The 20,242-nt window shown below is 45.4% G+C and overlaps 1 protein-coding gene across 5 annotated transcripts in view; it reads right to left on the minus strand.

The window, feature by feature from the left end:
• Positions 1-20,242, minus strand: part of Rps6kc1 (ribosomal protein S6 kinase C1) — a 146,279-nt gene that overhangs the window by 34,178 nt on the left and 91,859 nt on the right. For all 5 annotated transcript variants that reach the window (XM_029476266.2, XM_021159114.3, XM_029476274.2 and 2 more), the window contains one exon: positions 704-751. In XM_029476266.2, the coding sequence (XP_029332126.1) occupies positions 704-751 (48 nt within the window). The remainder of the gene's footprint in view (positions 1-703; positions 752-20,242) is intronic.

Genomic DNA, 20,242 nt, shown 5'->3' on the forward strand with positions numbered 1-20,242 from the left:
TCCAGACACCAGGGGTATCCTGCATGAAGCAGCAACTTTTAAATTCTTTTCCAAAACACTAACGACAAATCACCAAAAGCACAAGATTTGTGCATTCTGGTGTTACACGCAGGTTTTAAGATGCTAGGTAAACACCACTGGGTGTGGGGCGTGGACTGTTCATAAAGAGTGGCCATCTTCACCCACGTCAGTGTGACCTCCTGTCATGCCTGATCAGCAGGAGAAAATGGATGCTTAGGGCGAGCCGCCGTTTTGGACACTATGGGATGTTTGATCAGGATACATTTAGAAGACATACTATTGCAAACCACCCCAACAACAGTATCAAAACTACAACTGTCCACTTAATTATGTACTGCATCTGCACTAAAGACCAGGCCGGGACACAGCTCTCTGCTAAGAGCGTCTGCAGAAGTCAGCTTTTAGGAGGTATAATCAGCTCACCTGAAGCCCATGGACCCCCATGAACCGGAACAGCACATCTGGAGCAAAGCCTGCGGTCCATGCATTCAGATCACACATTCTCTAAACTAAAAACTTTCTAAACGGAAGCGACACCATATTTGTCAACTGCAAACAACAGAAATACTGACCACTAAAAACATAACCACTCAAGTGCCATGTAAAAATAGTTTTCTTTCAAAAGTATGTTTATTTTTGAAAGTCAATTTTTAAATTCACTAAACTTACAAATTCTACTTACTTTTAAAATGAATGTCTGTTCTGTCCTTGTGTCCATTACAAGTAAAACCTAAGTAAGAGATACAATTAATAAATTTAGCAATATATAATGAAGCATCAGCTCTTGAATTTGAGAGACAAAGAATCAGGTCCTGGCTGTGATTCTTCCCAAAATTATAATTTCTGAAAAGACTTTTTAAAAAAACCTTACCTGTCCCAAAAATTTTATTACAATTTCCTTTTCTAAAACTGCTATAGCACAGAAACATCACTGTGCTTCCTAGATTTATTTTTAAAATATGTTTCTTAAAAGTGCGGCACATGGCGAGCATGGTACACATGCAGCTGTTGCAACTGGAAGTTGGTGGCAGACGGCTGGTGCAAACAAGGCCAGCCTTGAAAGTGGGAAAACCCCAAAACAAGGTGGCAGTGGATGGAGTGCACAGTCAAAGAATTTTCTCACATGGTGAAGAGGAAGTAATTGTATTAAAATTGATAAAGTGTCAACCTTCTGTGATCTTTCAGCAGCCCACTCTAACAGGATCTCCATAACTGAGACTCGAGCGCCATCTCAGGCATCCCATGGGTACTCCTTCTCTACTCTGGACCAGAGCAAATCCTACTGACTCCATAGTTAAGATCTGTCCAGCCCTGATGCCCCACCCCAACCAGAGACTAGCTCTGCCCAGATGACAGCCAAGGCGTTGTGACAGACCCCCCAGCTTCCCCCGCACACTGCACAGCTCTGCGGTCAAAAAGACCAGGCAAGGCTTCTTTTCTAAGTGTGTTCAGATGTATCACTGTTCCATGTCTCTGTAAGAACAAGACAATCAGGACAAGACCTTCATTTTGCACACAGCCCCCCCCCCTTGAATGGCCACCCCTGACAGCCTGGGAGAAGGAAACAAGGATAAATCTTACCACACCTGCGGCTTATTTTTGCTAAATACTATGGCAGAGATAGGCCACAAAGACCAGTGAGTGTCTGCCACTACCTTTCTTTTGGCATTACAGAGGCTTGCTGACATCCTCTCTGACAGCCTCTCGAGTGTCTCACCTGCACTATTTAAACCAGCCTGTGTGGTAATACAATGTTATTCACACAAACACCTCACAAATGTCCTGCAGAGATCCCAAACCCAAGCTCCAAGTCTCTCAGTTCTCCAACTACAAAGCCAGCATCCAACTCAACAAAGGAACTGCACCCCCTGGGCCTTCCTAACCACCTCCTGCTTCTTCTCCCTCCTCATTTTAAGCATTTACCATGTCCGATGTGGGTAATCAGCATTGGCTACCGCCTTAGCTACCGCTCTTGTTCCACTCATGGCTGACATGAGGCCCTGGGTGTGATGCTATGATGAAAGATGACCAGGGCAGCCACCATGTAGGACCTCGGCTCTGAGATGATCTTACAGAGTCCGTCCAGGGTCATGACTGCTGTCACTATTATTGCAGCTTCTCTACGGAATATTCCCCCAGCCACTTACTCAAACAACTGTTCATCTCTCCATATTTAGCTCAAATGTCAATCTCTCTGTCTCTCTTATTAATACTGATGCCTCTTCCTTTGTCCTCACATTTATATGGTACTGACTTCTATTACAGCATCTCAAACTCTTCAGTTTGGTTTCATTTGCTCATTTGTCATCTCCCAACCAGATGTCAAAATCCTTATGGGAATGTCACAGACAGTGTCATGGTCCCCAGACATGCTCACACCCCACTCAAGAATCTCTGAGCAGACTCTGCTGTAGTAGAAAGGACTTGACAGAAATGATGGAAATGGACCTTCCAGATCACCTGGGTTGTCCAAGTAGGTAATGTTGAATCACATGAATTTCAGAGTGACATGGTAAAGGGTCTTCCCAGTATGAGAAGGAGCTGGCTAGGATGTAGACCCACCCACATAGGCAAGAACCAAAGGGGTACAACTGAAGCTCAGAGAGAGCTTGAGAGGAGCAAGCAACATTTAGAAGCAAAGAACAGCCCTGAGCTAACCTAACCACCAGCAAGGGGACAGCTCATTCCTCCAACTGTGCAAGCAGGGCAGCCTGTTAGCAGTGTGAGTGTGCATAGTGGCAGGTCCTCCACACACCACAGCAAGGCCTCTGACTAGGGTCTTCAGACAGCTAACTCCGCTGTGATCGGCTCTGATGACAGTAGGGTAGAAATGGTGTTTGTGTTTTAAGGACACAGCTAGCAGGTTCAGTAAGAACACAGAAGATAGGCAGCAAGGTGTCAATGGAGTTTGGAAACGAAGTCAGGACTGAGGGTTTATATCTAAGCACTCCCCACAAAGTCACACGACCACAGTACTGGGGTTCAGACTGCGATCATGGGGCACTCTCAACATCCCAAGCTAGTGCACATCTCTTATCAACCAAGTTCAAGGGTGAGCAAGCAACTGTGAAATGTTAGCTGACCCTGCTTTAAAAGCTACCAAGCAAAGAAGGGTGACATGTATACCCAGCCAGCTAGCTCCAGCGCAACATCTTTCATCGCTAAACTGCCCTGCACACGTGCAAACAGTATGTTAGTTACACATCTGGCACACTGCAGTGGGTACGGAAGCAACCAGAAGAGGGGCATTACAAGGAAAGAACGATTCAGATGTGAGACGGAGCACAAGGTGGAGCAGCCATCTGCCCATTCAACAGGAACCCCCTGAAGGACTGACAAGGAAACCCTGCAGAAGGAATAAGGAAGTGACAGAAGCCAGGCTGCTCCACGTAACTCAGGGCTGAAGAACAGCAGAAAAAAAGACTAAGGAAGGATGGATGACCATAGGTGCAAGGAAGACATGGGCTTTGGGTGCTTGCACACAGAGAGACCTATCCCCTCCTTCACTGCCGGCAGGCAGGGCTCCTGACACGTTCTTCACAAGATGGCCCTGGAAATGCACTCACAGTCCTTCAATGGTCTCCTCCACACATAAGGCGATGGACAGTGGTGGGCTCTGTGGAGGCATCTGTGCTCCTAGCACCTCGTCAGGTTTTGCATCAATGTACAACTCTTTATGTGACTCCCCAGAGGGCCAGTTGTATTTGCAAAGAAAATGAAAACCATCTCTGGGGTGAAAGGTGAGGCCCGACAACTTTTTCTTACCAGAAGCCTCCTGCCTGTCAGAATAGAATACTCCTGCAGGAATTGGGAAGGGGCGGGGGGGGGGGGGTCCTCTCCTTGCTGGTCTCACTCAGCCATGAAGCATGAAGCAGATTACATAAAAGGGCCAGTGAGGACGGACAAACCTGGTGGAAAGCACGGGTATATTTGGGCTTTCTTCTCTCACCAACTTTGCTTGCCACTCGACAACGTTCACATTGAGGTAATAAACACAAGAACATATGTGATTTTTTTTTTTAAATGTGCCCTTTGACTGTCAATTTCTCCCAAACAGGTGTTGCCTAAATGATTATAAATTGGCCTCTGGGTACACCTCTTCAACTGAGCCGTACAGGGCTGGTGATAATATAATTAGACCTAAAAACATCAGGCTGGCGACTGCTCCCCATCTGTTTGGCAATAATGTTTAGTTAACAATAGTCTTTAAAAGAAGCACCTTCAAGTTTCATTCTTAAAGTTATTTATAGCGCTGTTCTTAACACGCCAGCACTCCTGCTAACAAGAGCTTTAGCCACTTGGAAATTATTAGCCATAGGCTGTACACCAAGAAAAACGACTGCATTTAACATCTGTATCTCTCCACATTTATACACTGCAGCCTCGTTGAAGTGAGTCCTTAATGAACAGTGGTATAGCATCAATATCATAGTCGCGTGCACACAGATCATAAGGAGCCAGACATGTTTTTAATGCCAATAGTAGGCCAATCTGTAATGAAGCTGTCAGCATAAAGGACAAAATAACAGCGTCTTTAACCCTCAAACTGAATTTGTTCATTTGTAGACTCAAACACAATTTAAAAACTGCTCATGGGTTTGCTCACCTTTATAAAGACAAAAATCTAATTTGTACTAATTTGATACAATTGTCTTCTCAATAAAAGGCTCCTAAAACCATCTTTTATTTCATGATAAAACAAGTACTATTACTAACACTGTCATGAAATAATTACCTCGGACAGCATATCTTATTGAAAGAACACAATTAACATATTTCTCTCTTTCATTTTTCACACGTACATATTAGCGTACTGCCTGACAGAAAGGGCTGCTCCATCTCTGCCCACAGTGGCAGAGCATTGTTTGAGGGGGTCGGGGGAGAGCAACTTAAGTTATTGACCAAACTCATCTGTGCTTCAGCCCCACCAGAACCATGACCACGCACACTCAGAAAGGAGGAGAGAGCGATACACAAGGGAGAGAAAACTTACCAACCATTTACCTCATAGTTGGGGGAGAAAAAGATGGTACCTCATGCTACATTCTCTTCTCAAAATAGGCCACACCGGACTTGACAAATATTTAAGTGATTTCTTATGGGAGCATTAAAACATCGCCATTCTGCAGACATGTGCGTCTGTGTGCACCAAACGGGCAGCCCCAAACCTCCACTACCCCAGTGATGTGTCAGTGAACACAGGCTCTCCAGATTCTATCTAAACCCACTGAGCTTCACACCCCCCTCCCCCGCCTCGACACAATACTTCTATTGACTCTTTGGGGACTTCCCAGTGTCCACCCCATCACACTCGCTTCTCAGCCCTCCCCATACCCTTGTGACCCACACCCTTGTGACCCACATCCAGCAAGGAAAACAGAGTCTACTTTGTGTTATCTTCTTAGTCACTGGTGTGGTCAAACTCCCAGTGGTTTGCCCCCAGTATGATGAGCTGAGTCCCTCTGCTCCTGGACCCCTGCTGGACGTCATCTGCTGTGAAAGGAGACACCCAGCATCCCTCAGCCCTTTTCAAGGGTTCCCTCTGGACCTTGGAAGCAGGAATTACAGGCTTCCACATGGCTTCTGGCATCTGCACAGATCAGGGACAGGGTTCCGATGTCTGTGGTTCACGCTGTGGCCCCAAGTCTGTGACCCCAGATGCATCCAGGTCCATGCCCTGTCCACAAAACTCAAGCATGTCCTCCTCACATTTGAGTTTTGCCCATGCCCACGCTCACAAGCCGTCACTTACAAAACTTCACCTACCAGAATTTAAAAAAAAAAAAAAAAAAAAAAAAGGGTAGGGCCACTCAGACACCAAGTCTCTCACACAAGTATCACAATGTTGATGTTACTGGCACTCTGTCCAAAAAAACAGAAACCAGGAAATGAGCAGCCCAAAGCTACAGCAGCAGGAGCAGTGGCTAAAACACACCATAAAGACGCCCCTCCTGAAAGACCAGAAGCCAGCCCACCTTTGGTCTCCCAGAAGTTCTCTGCTCAGAAATGAAGTTTGAAAAGTCATGTCACCTGGATACTCAGCTCCAGCCAAGACAGTCTCGCCCCCTACCCTCGAGAAGCCACTTGGGTAGCAAGTGCATCCGGCTTCTAGGACTTATGCACAATATTGTTAAGTTTCCTGGGATGGAACCAAATCTTCTCTATGCTGGAACTTCCAGTTTAATGAACCACTTTGGGAGGATCAGGCAACCCGCAGAGCCCTGCCTGTGACCTGGGGTGAAATGGCACCTGTTCCATCACACAAAGACTGGTAATCCTGGGACAGGCTGAGATCTTCAAGCATAAATTTAATCTAGAAATATCTAATATCTTCCAAGGTAGCAAACAGCAGATCAAATCTACCAGAACCATGTGACATTAGCGTTCCCCCCTCTATCTATCTATCTATCTATCTATCTATCTATCTATCTATCTATCTATTCAAGTTCAAAGTGCCTTAATTTAGAGTGTACACGCTTCTGTGGCTTCTAAAGGCCCCTATTTGAGCCCTAATCACCTGGCTGCTGCCTCGACTCCTGCCAAAATCAAACTGGGACAACAGAGGAAGAACTGTTAGGAGGCACAGCAATGAGAAACTGCACTGATAAATATGATAAATAAATAACTGCATTTCTAAGAAAACAACTAATTTTCATTTTCTTCAAATGCCCAGGCAGCTGCAAAGGTTTTCGTATGCTAATTTTTTAATTAGAAGGTATTTGGGCAGTGAAAGCTTTCATATGCACTTCTGATTCTTCATCAAACGTGAACCCCCCCAACTTAGCATCGGTATAGCTGGTGGCGGCCTGAAGGTTTACCATCTGCTGCTACCCAAAGTCACGGTGGCCACCTTCAGAACATATGCATCAAAGCCCAGAGATAAGAGACTGGAGAAATACTGCCTAAGTCAGCATAAGGGCGGTGATGAAGCCAGAGGCAGGCAACGGGCAAGCTACCAGAAAACACTGAACCCTGGGAGTAAGCAGCCATACACAGAAAAGCACCCAAGGTCACTGCCTTCCCGACAGCTGAACCAAGGGCAGAAGACGCAGTACAGCCAATGAGTCTGAGTCCTAGGTGGTAGGTTTTCCTCAGAATAGAAGGCTGGAAATCAGCCTTATTTAAAATAAGCCTATTCTGAGTAAGCTCCAACGTAAGATTTAAGTTGTTTGTTCAGCCTATGAATAATGACAATAAAGGCATATAGTTTACACAGTCACACACAGTGCATGCTAGAAAGGGCTTCTCTCCTGGGCACTTAAAGTCCAAACATTTCCCAAGGAAAATACACTCTGAGACAAGTTAAACAAAATCCACAAAATACCAATTAAAAGGCTGACTGTGATGACTCAAAGTGTCCCTCCAGGCCTGGGGCAGGTGCCGAAACAATGCTATTCTGGGCACACACGCCCGCCCCACAAACTAGTTCATGCCACTGAGTACTTAAATGCTCAATCATCACCATGATTTCTTTAGAGAGTTTACAAGTTTAATTGGAATAAATGGCTAAAAATAAAGCAAATGTTTCCGAGTAATTTATCTTCCAAGAAATGCTAACAATCATAATGTTGCAACATTGGAAGAAAGTTATCTTTGTGCTTGGAAAATATATTTGCAAACACTTAGGAAGCTAAGGCAGGCAGATTGCAAATTCAAGGCCAATCTAGACTCAAAAAAAGGGGGGAGGGAGGAAGGAAAGAGAGAGAGAGAGAGAGAGAGCGCTCCTTAAGGTGACAGCCACACCCAGATGCTGTATAGAACATACATCACTGTGGAGTTAGCTCACCTGTAACACTGAATCTCCAAAATGCATTCCTCTTAACAGAAATTCATCTCTTAACCATACTTAGAAAAAAAAACAGAAAATTTTTATATTTTTAAGATTTTTAGAAAAAATTACCAAAAGCAATAAATAGATACATAAACAAACAAACAAACAAACAGAATGATACCAAAACCATCTTCTAAATAGAGTCTCAAAACGTCAAATGGCGACTGGGTTTGTGTTAATTTCAATCTCTTCTTCTAGATTCGTACTTATTTGCTGTGCACGTGTGTTTTGCCTGTATGTATACATGCATGTGCAGTGCCCAGGGAGGCCAGAGAACACGCGCCCTGCAGGCTTGCTAAGAGCTGTGGTAGGCACTGCTTCAGCTGAGGTTCCTCCTCTCCAGTGACTGTAGTGTGTGTCAAGTTGACATAAAGCCAGCCAGCACACAAAGTCATAAAAAAAAAAAAAGATTGATAAGTGGATGTCATAGAAATTAAAAAGCATCTGTTCTGCCAAAGACAGAGTGAGCACAAGCCACAGCCTGCCACCCAAACACATAGACTCTTCAAACTCAGCAATAAGAACCAGAAAACTTGACTTTAGAGTGGGCCAGACAGGAGTGGAGCTGGGGCCTGCCACCATGAAGCCAGCCGACACAGAAAGACAAATACTATGTATTCTCCCAGCAGGTGCTAAAAGCAAATGACCTGCAGAGCAGGGCTGGAGGCTGGACATGGGGGTAGGTAGGCCTCACCACAAATAGTTGTACAGTTCAGAATAGCTTTTAAAGATCTTTGGATGTTCTCAGCAACATGAACTAAACATTTCAGGTGGGATATAGCAACCACCCCGCAGGCTGCACTCGGCACACATGCACTGAAATACTACACCGGATCCCATAGCTATGTACAATCATTGTATGCCAATTAAAAATTCTCTCTGGGATGGAGCTGGGTGGAAAAGCGCCTGCTGAACATGCAAAGGCTGGGGAGGGCATGGAGCACGTGACTTTCCTGTACAGCTGGAAGGAACACAAAGGGCCACAGCTCCTTTGGAAGACAGCTGGGCAGTTTCTCACAAACCTAAGTCTTCCTTCTCTATCCATGATTCAGCAATGGGGCTCCTGCTGTCTGCCAAAGGAACTGAAAATATGCCCAAACAGAAAATGCCCAAGAAAGTGAGAGCAGCTTTCTTTGTGAGCACCAGAAACACCAAGACGTCATTCAGAGGCCAAGAGGATAAGCAAGCACAGGCCATGAGTTGAGGAAAGTCCCACGTGTGTCACAAAGTAAAGGACAGCCAGCAAATGGCTGCACATGGGAAGTCCAGCAGTGACCTCTGGAAAAGACAACACTGTGCAAAATGAGAGGGGCTGCCACAGTGCAGAGCAAAGGGTGGAGGGTAGAGGGGTGTCCGGAGGCACAGACCCTGAGGGCAATGAGGACAGCCTGAAGGACAGACAGACAGCACAGTGGTGGCCACAAGTCATCATATCTGTACAAAGACGAACACTGTAGACAACAGCAAAAGTGAGTCTTAACATGAATGAAGAGATGATAAAATTATATGTTTTAGAGGTTACAGAGATGGCCTAGTACTTGCTACTCTTCAGAAGGCCAGGACTGAGTTCCTAGCACCTACACACCCACCTGGAACACCAGCTCTAGGAGGTCCCACATCCTTCCTAGGTTCTGCAGGCCCTGTGTTCACACATACAAACCCACAGAGACCCACACAGACTCACACACACACATATTTTTAAAAAATACAAGAAACCGTTTTTTAGCTTTGTTTTTATTTAAAAATCCACTACATTAGCACAGATCTGTATTCTAAGAAGCCCTCAGAGCAGGACTGGGTTCCAAGAATGCCATGAGGTAGCATACATGACAGAACAAAACAGCAGGACAGAGCGGCTCTGACGGTTACAGCACAGTGTCTGCCTGTTTGGAACATGGTCTGATCAGCTAGCCACCGACAACCGACTGGAGCCAGGGTGCTGTGGCAGGCCGAGACGCAGGAGGTAAGTCGTTAAAAAATGTATGCGATAGTTTGGTCTTTGAACACTTCCCAAAAGGCCCATGTGTTAGAAGCAGCTCAAAGTGCTGACAGGAGATAGTGGAACTTTTAGTCTAGGAACCCAGGGAAGAATGCAAGGGCATTGTGGGTATGCCTTTGAAGTGGATGCTGGCCCCTTAGCTAAGGAGGAGAGACAAAGGCAGTCAGTCTGTCCTGACTGGCCGTCCATCTTACCTCTGAGATTCACTGTGCTGGACTTTTCTCCTTCTCAGCTCCTCCCTGTGGCATGGGTGCAGTGGGGACAAATACCAAGGTCACCAGGTCTCAGATCCCCTGAGTTAGTTCTCTGGATGCATCTAGAGCAATCAACTTAGGACAGATCTGTGTGCATGCACATGCATGTATGTGTGCATGTGAGTGTGTGTGTGCATCCTTCCTACAGTATGAAGTACAAATGTATTCTTCAGCTATAGACTATGAAATGACCCTTATCAGAGGCACAAGCCCTATAATCATGTGGCTAAAGATGAGATACAGTCAGACCTCTAGGATGCTAACCTGCTACTGTCTTCTCAGGTGGCCAACTCTTTAAATAAAGCATAACTTGAAGATTCTAGTCCTGGCTTCTGTCTGTGCGAGGGGCACCACAGGCCATTCACATCTCCAGAGGCCAAAGAGCAACGCCAAGAGCACATGGGGGAAAGCTCTGAATCCATGAGCCAGAGTCCACCATCAGTTTTGCAAATGACCACCTCAGCTTCTGTCCCAGCACAGGAGGCTGCATGCATGCTGAAGGTATGGCCTTTCAATTAATTTATGCTCTCAGGCCAAAGTGAGGATGTGGCTTCTGTCAGGTTGATCCCAGTGAACGCTATCGTGAGTATGACCATGCAATGAGAGAAATCTCTCTACTTGTCTCTCAATTTTGCTGTTAACCTAAAAATATTCTAAAACTGGTCTTTTTATATTTTTTCTTTGTTTACAAGTCATTTGTCCAAATCCCCAGTGCCTCACACCCTAAAACAAGACAAAAAATGTAGGTTATTCTCCAGTAAATTACCCAGGAAGTAACTATTCCAACCACAAACAACCATTTAAAATCTCTCCGCTCCCAAACACCAGACGTCAATGGCTGTTCCGCAATGGCGCCTCTATCATGGGGTGAGCCTCAGTGAATAATACTCCCATCGCAGAAACAGCTTTCGTGGGACTCTTCAGATCCTAGGCCTCTGCATCTACTACTTCCTGACACCTGCTTCCACAGGACACTGGTGTCCTAAGGAAACTGGATATAAAGACAGCCCAGCCGAGACAGAGTACAAAGGACCGAGAACTGGGTTTGACAAAGGACAGCTAAAGAGTGAGGGAAACAGCCACTCAGAGGCTCTTCTCAGATCTCAACACCTTTCTTTGTCTCCTGGATTTGATTGTGTTTTCTGGTTTTGTGAAGAACCTGCCCAAGGCCATAAAGACACTGCTAAATAGATGGTAAACACAGAAGCCCTGGGTCCATGGGCCCAAGTTCAGGTCAGGCCATTCAAATCCCTCATGAATTATTATTTATCCCGTTTCTCAGGTTTGAATCTGAAGTTTCCTTGAGATGGTGGCTTGACTTTGTTAAGTTCAAGTGAAAATTAATTCTGCTAAAACTACATTCTACTATTGTATCTCACTTCAGAGCCCTGATTGCATCTGCTTAGAAAATACAATATTTTTTAGGTTGCTGTACATGCTTTCCCTGCCTGTACCCTGCACAGATACGCCTGATTAGGTATAATGCCTAGAAGCTAGAGTGAGCTCCAAAAAACAGCAGTCTACCCACACAGCCGTCTACCATCCACTGGTAAGAACGGCACGTGTGGGCCAGTCAGACCCTCACACACAAGGATAACAGACATGGCAGCAAGTCCCTGCTTGTCGGTGCATGCCCAAATCAGCTAGCTGCCTGGGAAGCCCGATTGCCTTTCTAAGAGAAAGGGCCTCAAAAGCAAGACAGTTGTAAAACCTACTATTTTAATCAGTTTATACTTTTATATATAGCAGATGAAGCCAAAGTTTGGTGCTGCTTAAAATGTAGCATTGTGATGTAATCCAAGAAGCATAGCCTGAGAATACGGTATGCCCATGACTTTCCAACAGTCTAAGCCCTTATAAAACACAAAGGCACAACACTCATTGTCAGATCAACCAAGCACCTGCCAGAAATCCACAGGTGTGCTCTGTGGGAGCTGTGACAGTGGTGGGGGTGTGGGGTATGTGCGGCTGACGGATGCTGCAGGTGTACACAGCCTTCAGAGCATTTGAAGTCATTTAGCATGGTTACTGTCTCTTCTTGTTGCCTCCAAAATTATTCAACGAGTATGCTTGGCCATTTGAGGAATCTAAGGCTTGTTGGAAAAAGGCACAGATAACATCAAAATCTGCTATACAGAGCTGGGCATAGTGGCTCCTGCCTACAACCCCACACTTAAGAGGCCAAGGAAAGACGGCCTTGAGTTCCAGGCCAACCTGGGACTACATAATTGAGTTCCAGGCCAGCAAAACCTGCCAAGTATGCGGTGTATGACTTTAATCCCAGCACTGGGGAGACAGAAATAGATGTATGTCTGAGTTCAAGGCAGGCCTGCCTGCTCTACATAGTGAGTTCCTGGGCAGCTGAGGCTACTGTTTCAAAATGTAAAAGAAAAAAAGATACATAAATAAAAGTGGTAAATAGGGTAGACTAGTGCTACAGTATAAATTGAGGCACAAAAGAGCACAAGCAAAAGAAATGTAGACAAACCCCAGAGAAAAGCAGGAGAGCTTTAAAGAAAGGCAGAAATGAACAGTGAGGAGGGGCTGGGGCAGATGAAGGAAAGCCCTGGGAGGCACACGCTGCCCTGCACACTCTGGTCTTCAGACCTACAAGACAGCAGGGCCAGAACCACACAACACTGAGGTGGCAATGGCTCTGCAGGGGAAGAAGCCATGAGCAGAAGAGAGGAGAGCAGGGCCAAGCCAAGACAGGCTGGGGAGGCTCAGCCAGGAGGCCTGCACTGTCAGCTAAGATGTGTGTGAAGGTTACACACACGTTGGAGGTTGTAGGGCTGCATTTTTCCAAAGCATCATCATAAGTGACTGCAGAATCAGTATGAACGGTGGAGGAGAACCAGACCAAACATGCACAACAGCACATTTTAAGATAGGGAGAGAGACTAGGTACAGACTTCAGAGTAGACACAATTCCATCGCCCATATTTTTCAATCTCATACAGGGATCAAGGAAAATTGGGCTGGGTGTGATTCCTGGTGCCTAAAGGGATAGGCAAATAGCAAGTGCTGCTGTTGAAGGAGAGGAGAGGAGAGGCAAGTGGCTCCCTCGGGTCACTAATGGGGGCTAATACAAGCCAGAAGACAGCAGCACCCCCAGATAACTGACAGGGACACACTGATATGAGTTGGGAGAAGGCAAGACACACAGGTGCACTTTTTAACCTACTCCCTCCAACTCTGGGAAAATACAAAAGAAAAAAGAAAAAACATCATAGCATTAGGAGATGGTCTCCTGCTGCCGCATCCATCACAGGCCGAGGCAGACAGCAATATCTCTGAGGGTCAAACAGTACGGAGATAGTTACAGCATGTGCTGCGTAGTCTGAAAACAGGACTGAGAGTAACATTGTCCTACTGGATTGTATAAAAAGTCTAAGGTTCATATATTAAAAATAGTAACCACATACATTTCAAATTTCTAATTGTTAATCAATACATACAATCACAATAGTTTTGTCTTGCATAGTTTTAGGCATTGGGAGTCTACAAAATTCTCATATGTAGCAGGTATTAAGGATAAATGAGACCCTGCTTTAGCTACTGAGTTTGTGATAACTAAGTCCCTTTAGTCACTATGGGAATTTTCTACTTCTGAAGCTTTAAAACTGTGTCACTCACATACTGGCATGCCATTAGGCTCAATTGCTTCCGTAACATTTTAGTGAGGATGAAACAGAACAGGTTGATAGGAAACTTGAACAGCCCAGGTCTAACAATGAGAAGATGCAGTTTTAGAAAGAGATGCATCTGGATTCAAACTCATGCTCTGTCTCAACACAAAATGCATCTATGACCTTCTGAGTTCAAATCTAAACAATAGAGGCTGCCCCTTAACAATCAAAGCCACACCCTGGATCTGCAGGAACCTAGCAGCTAGCTGCTGTGGAGCCACATGCTTCTCCTGCATCTCTTAATATTTTAACAGTAACTGTGGCATTACAGTTTGGGATGAAGACATCGTTAAAGACACATCTTATTCCAATAAAATGGTTTTTTCTTTTTAATTTTAGATACTCTAAATTTAGAACAATTTGACAAAACTGTAGTTTCCAAACATGTCATGGGCCCAAACACATGACTTTACTAAAGAGAGCAGCCTTCCCCACAGCACAACATACCCGGACTCACCACTTTCACCACAGGCCGCTGCATACACTGAGGTATGCCCCTGTGTTGCCAGTGAGTTTTAGGAGTCTTGGTATGCTCTGGATAACAGTCTTCAATCAGTTATCTTTAAAGTATTTTCTCCAGTCTATTGGGCTTGTCTGCTCACCCCTATCATAGGATCTTTCACAGTTATAAAGTGCTAATCAAGTCCAGCATATAACCATCTTGACTGCTACCCTTTATGAGACTTGAACTCAAGAAGTGTCAGCGCTCCGACTTCCACCCTTCCCCTTCACTATTACGCTGCCCATCCGGGGTCTTTGCCCCTTCATATAAATTCTGAAGTCAGATTGTTGATGTACAGAGATTTACCTGGTGAGCTTTGAAATCAGACTGTACTGAATCCACAACAGTGTGCCTTCTTATCCACGCCATGCCCCTCTCCTCTTCAGTTCTGTTTTATCTCATCGGGGTTACAGTCTTCCTTACCCAGATGCTGTGTATACTTTCTTAAATTTATACATCCGTATTTAGTTTGGGGCACTAATGGAAAGTATGTTTGGAGATCTGGGGGAGGGCAGGGTCAAACAGAAATTTATTATGTAACCTGGCTATCTTAAAACACAGAATCCTCCTGCCTCAGTGTTAGAATCTTGAGTTTTAGAATCACAGCTGTGCACCACCACAGCTGACTGATGCTTAGGGGTCAACTCTAGAAGCCTTCTACCACTGAGTTATTTCCTCGGCCACTTGATACTATTTTTAATTTCAGATTCTAATGGATCACATAGGAAGGTAGCTAAGTACAGTGTGCTAGTTTTACGTCATGCAACCCCGATGTAACTGTCTATTGGTCATAAGAGTGTCAGTCCTTTCAGATTACACAGTCATGTCACCCACAGGCCAACACGGGAAGCTTCCTTCCCAATCTCTATAGCACTGCTTTCCTATTCTATACTTGGAAGACATTACAGAGCACTGGCTTCGGGTCTTCTGTAAATGTTAGACGGAATTCCACTTCACCTGGGCCTAGTGCTGCTTTGTGGGTGGTTTGTGTACTCACTCAGTTTCCGTGGTGGGTAGAGAGGCATTTACCCAGATGGCCTGTTCCTTCCCTGTGGGTTTAACAGGCTTTGTCTTCTAGGGATGCGGTAACAAACTGTACGGTGATTAAACTCATCACATCCAAACTGTTCACTGCACAAGATGGAGTGGCATAGGTCTGGTTTCTGATATAAAGATCTTTCTTCCATAATTATCCTCTCCTCAGGCTTAGCAAGCTCACTGATGTTCAGAGAACTGCCCGTTAGTGTGGTTCATTTTCCTACTGGTCTACCTATTTTCAATTCCATTGATTTCTGTTCTGATGATCATGTTTCTTTTCTTCCTTTTCTCGGCTCCCACAGTGGAGGCATGGATTCCTGAGCCTGCTTCTCTCTGAACCCAGGCAAGCACTCCTACAAAGCCCTCCCAACTGCTTCCCATGCATCTCTAATCAAGAAAATACTCCAAACAGAGTACACAGGGGCCACTCTGCCACTCCTGAAACCATCACATCAACAGTTACAAGTTACTGCACCATGCCGGAGTTCATCTACTTGGTCTGCTTTCCTCTGTGCCTTACATTGTGTTTTATCTACGTATGTTACTCTTCTGAGGTCACTCCCACGGATGAGTGAAACCAGTGACACAGAAAATAAGGGTTCATCGACACTGGAGGCAGGCACAGCATACCAAAGCTGAGCTAACCCATCAGGAGCCAGCATGCCCCTGGTAAGTAAGTACTCTGCTGCAGCCTGTGAGAGTCACCGTTGCAGATGCTGCAGTAAACACAGTCTGGGGGACACAGGAAAGCAACATGCTCTACTCCTGCACCGTTGGTACAGTCTCAGTACACAGCAAGAGAGTCTCGTGTACTCTCTGACTAGAGCTGCCAAATGCACTACAGCAACAGTCTCAGGACATCATTGCATAGTGGGCAGTACTGTGCGTGTACATAGACTTTACATGCATATCCAATGACTGACATGTATGTATTTATGGGGTGGGTGTCCCACAGCAGCTTTCTAGAGTTCAGAAAATAACCTGCAGCAGTCAGTTCTCTCCTACCACATGGTCCTTCATCGCTGTACAATGCTGTACATCTCCACAGCCCTTTCATCTGAAGACTCCTCATCTGCCAGTGGAGCCAGTCTTGCTGTCTTCTGACCAGCGTGGACATGTGCCTTTCCCATACTCTCACCCTAAAACTCTTTCTATCACTGTATCTGAAATGAATCTCTTGTATACATCACAGAGTTAAGTCATATTTTTAATGCACTCAGATCATGTTTTCTTTAACCAATATAATTAGATTATTTATATTTAGTGTAATTGATAATGTGTCTGAGCTTACATTTGTATGAGGTTTTAAAACTTGTCCTGGGATTTTGTTGGTTTCTGTTTACTGCTTCTACTTTATTATGGATTAATTGAATATTTTTAGAATCCTACATTAGGCTGGATGTGGTGGCACACATCTGTAACCTCAGTACTTAAGAGGGCAAGGTGTGAGAGTCATATTTCAAGGCCACTCAGGTTACACAGCACGAGTCTGCACCCACATATATAAATAACAAATAAGTAAATATGTGTACATCTTTACTTCAGTTTATCTACAGAGCTTTGAGTGGCATCTCCAGTTATTATAGAATATATACACATGTAATATACACACTAGCAACCACAGAGTCATCTCTCTGTCAAGTTGTGTGAACTGTTCCTCTCTTTATACTCTTTCTATACCCTCCCTTATTTATAAATTGTCTTTAATGGTTTTTTTCTACATATATTTAAAACTGTGTCAGGGCTGGAGAGACAGTTTAGCCATTAAACGTCGGGACTCACAACCAAAGCGCATAAAACTCTATCAGAGAATCTTGCAACTCTGACTCCAGTCATAATGAGCGTTAGGAAATAGGTACTGCAGCTTGGAGACTCCTCTCCATGCCGGGACCTCATATTGCACTTCTGCTTGGAAAACGCACTGGTTATGGCAAGTCTGCAAGGCACAGCCTTGTCTGCCTTTCATCTGATGATGCCCACATTTCCCCTCATGCTTTCTATGCTTCTTTAATGAGCAGGGTGCCGCTAGCAGTCTGGACTAGACTAGGCTGAACTCAGCCTCAGAGATGTGCACTGAGATTAAAGGTGTGGCCACCACACATGGCTTCTCCCGCCATTCCTGAAAAAAATTTTCTCAGGATACAGAAGTCCAGTCCTTTAGCACTTATGTCATGCTGGGTCCTTTGACCTCTAGGGTTTCTAAGGTCATTTGATGTTTCTCCCTCCTGCTTTTACTTGCTTTCCAAGCACTGGTTTTTAGAAGCTGGTTGAGGGGCCGTCCAGTAGATGTTGGTAGTGTGCCCTATTCTGGGCTCACACAACTCCTGACTTTAGGGCTTATGTCTAGATGTTACATGTTAAGACAGCTCAGTCACGGACTCAGCCTGCTCATGTTCCCAGGCCCCCCTTCTCTCCCTGCTTTTGGATTTCCATCCACTTGTGGTGTGGGAGCTGAAGAAGGGCACTGCGACGCTCAGCAAGCACAAGCATTCTATTGCTGCTCTCTGACCTGTCCTGTCTTCTGCCCTGATCGTTTCTTCGTTTGAATCTTGTGTGCTTGTAATTACTCACTGAACCACGTTTACAATGGCCATTTAATCCTCCCTTCAGAGCTGATTACACTTCTCTCTCAACTGAGGTCTCCTCCTTCTCATAAGACAAGTGGCTTTCCACAGAACCCTGGGCAGCAGACTATAATGTGATGTCATCTAAGACACCAACAGGATTTTGACCGTGTAGGCTAGATGAAGTACAAGCAGGAACTCTTTGTAATTAGCCCAATATAATCCAATGCATAATATACAAATATTGATGAATCTGAGTTCCCAATAAAAAGTCTTCCTATGTATTATCATAAGGACATTATTTAGATGTCAAGAAAATAAATATCCATTTCTCCAAGTCTGTCAACCTGAACAACTGTCCAAACTTCCCAGTCATACTTAGCTACAAAGTATAAAGTCCAGCATTTTGTTGACATCATAGCAATCCCAAAGTCTAGCTAACTGACCCCAGGTGAGATTGGACGATGAGGCACCTGGTCTCATAACAGTGACAGTTTGAAGACTGTGCAAAGCCCTGGCTTCAGGCTTCTTCGCAGAGGATCAGTGAATGGAGGTGATCCTGCCTTTTGATCTCCAGTGTTGTCTCTAACTTTTGTTTTGTTTTGAATTTGTTTTTTATCCCACAGGAGGTTGCAGCGCATTCCAAAGAGTCCTGCTTGCTCCTCACTCAGCCGTCCCTGAGGAGGATTATGCAGCGTCAGCACGAGAGCAAGGGCAGGGATTTGGCAATGGCTCAGAGCTGCTGAGGGGGCTGTGACCCTGAAACAAGCCAGGTAACAGGGACCATCATCAGAACACTCTCAGCTTTTGATCATCCAATGGTCAATTGACTGAGTCAGAGAACTGTATGTAAGCAGTACACACTGAACACTAAGTCAGGCCTGCAGTGAGCTCTGTGTAAGCACTCTGCACTCAACACTGCAGTAAGCTCTGTGTAGCACTCTGCACTCAACACTGCAGTGAGCTCTGTGTAAGCACTCTGCACTCAACACTGCAGTGAGCTCTGTGTAAGCACTCTGCACTCAACACTGCAGTGAGCTCTGTGTAGCACTCTGCACTCAACACTGCAGTGAGCTCTGTGTAAGCACTCTGCACTCAACACTGCAGTAAGCTCTGTGTAGCACTCTGCACTCAACACTGCAGTGAGCTCTGTGTAAGCACTCTGCACTCAACACTGCAGTAAGCTCTGTGTAAGCACTCTGCACTCAACACTGCAGTGAGCTCTGTGTAAACACTCTGCACTCAACACTGCAGTAAGCTCTGTGTAAGCACTCTGCACTCAACACTGCAGTAAGCTCTGTGTAAGCACTCTGCACTCAACACTGCAGTGAGCTCTGTGTAAGCACTCTGCACTCAACACTAAGTCAAGCCTGCAGTGAGCTGTATGTCAGCACTGTGCACTGAGCACTGCAGTGAGCTCTGTGTCAGCACTCTGCACTCAACACTGCAGTGAGCTCTGTGTAAGCACTCTGCACTCAACACTGCAGTGAGCTCTGTGTAAGCACTCTGCACTCAACACTGCAGTAAGCTCTGTGTAAGCACTCTGCACTCAACACTGCAGTGAGCTCTGTGTAAGCACTCTGCACTCAACACTGCAGTGAGCTCTGTGTCAGCACTCTGCACTCAACACTGCAGTGAGCTCTGTGTCAGCACTCTGCACTCAACACTGCAGTGAGCTCTGTGTAAGCACTCTGCACTCAACACTGCAGTGAGCTCTGTGTAAGCACTCTGCACTCAACACTGCAGTGAGCTCTGTGTCAGCACTCTGCACTCAACACTGCAGTGAGCTCTGTGTAAGCACTCTGCACTCAACACTAAGTCAAGCCTGCAGTGAGCTGTATGTCAGCACTGTGCACTAAGCACTGCAGTGAGCTGTGTGTAAGCACTGTGCACTAAACACACAGCATGCACTCTACTTAACACACTCACAGCACAGAGCATGGCACCTGCCCAGGCAACGGGCTTCCAAGAAGATGACAGGAGCCCGCTGGGCACCCACCAGTCTGCCTCTTATTTTCCTTCTGCTTCTGCACAAGGAAACATATGCAGGTGCATCTGAGAGCAGAAGGTAATCTTCAAAGTTATCTAAGACAAAATCCACCAACCACTGCGCTCCCTCCACAGCTTCCCTCTGCTGACACCCCCACCATGCCTTGGATGCCTCTACTGAGAAGAAGCTCATGAGATCTCAGGTCTACTCCATCTTTGGTCAAGACACTAATTCTTAAAGGGTATTCAGCCAGGTGGTGGTGGCTAGCACACACCTTTAATCCCAGCACTCAGAAGGCAGAGGCAGGCAGATCTCTGAGTTAAAGACTAGCCTAGCTTACAGAGTGAGTTTCAG

The sequence above is a fragment of the Mus caroli genome, unplaced genomic scaffold (genome assembly GCF_978045245.1).
Source record: "Mus caroli unplaced genomic scaffold, Mus_caroli_1 scaffold_1, whole genome shotgun sequence".
NCBI lineage: Eukaryota > Metazoa > Chordata > Mammalia > Rodentia > Muridae > Mus > Mus caroli.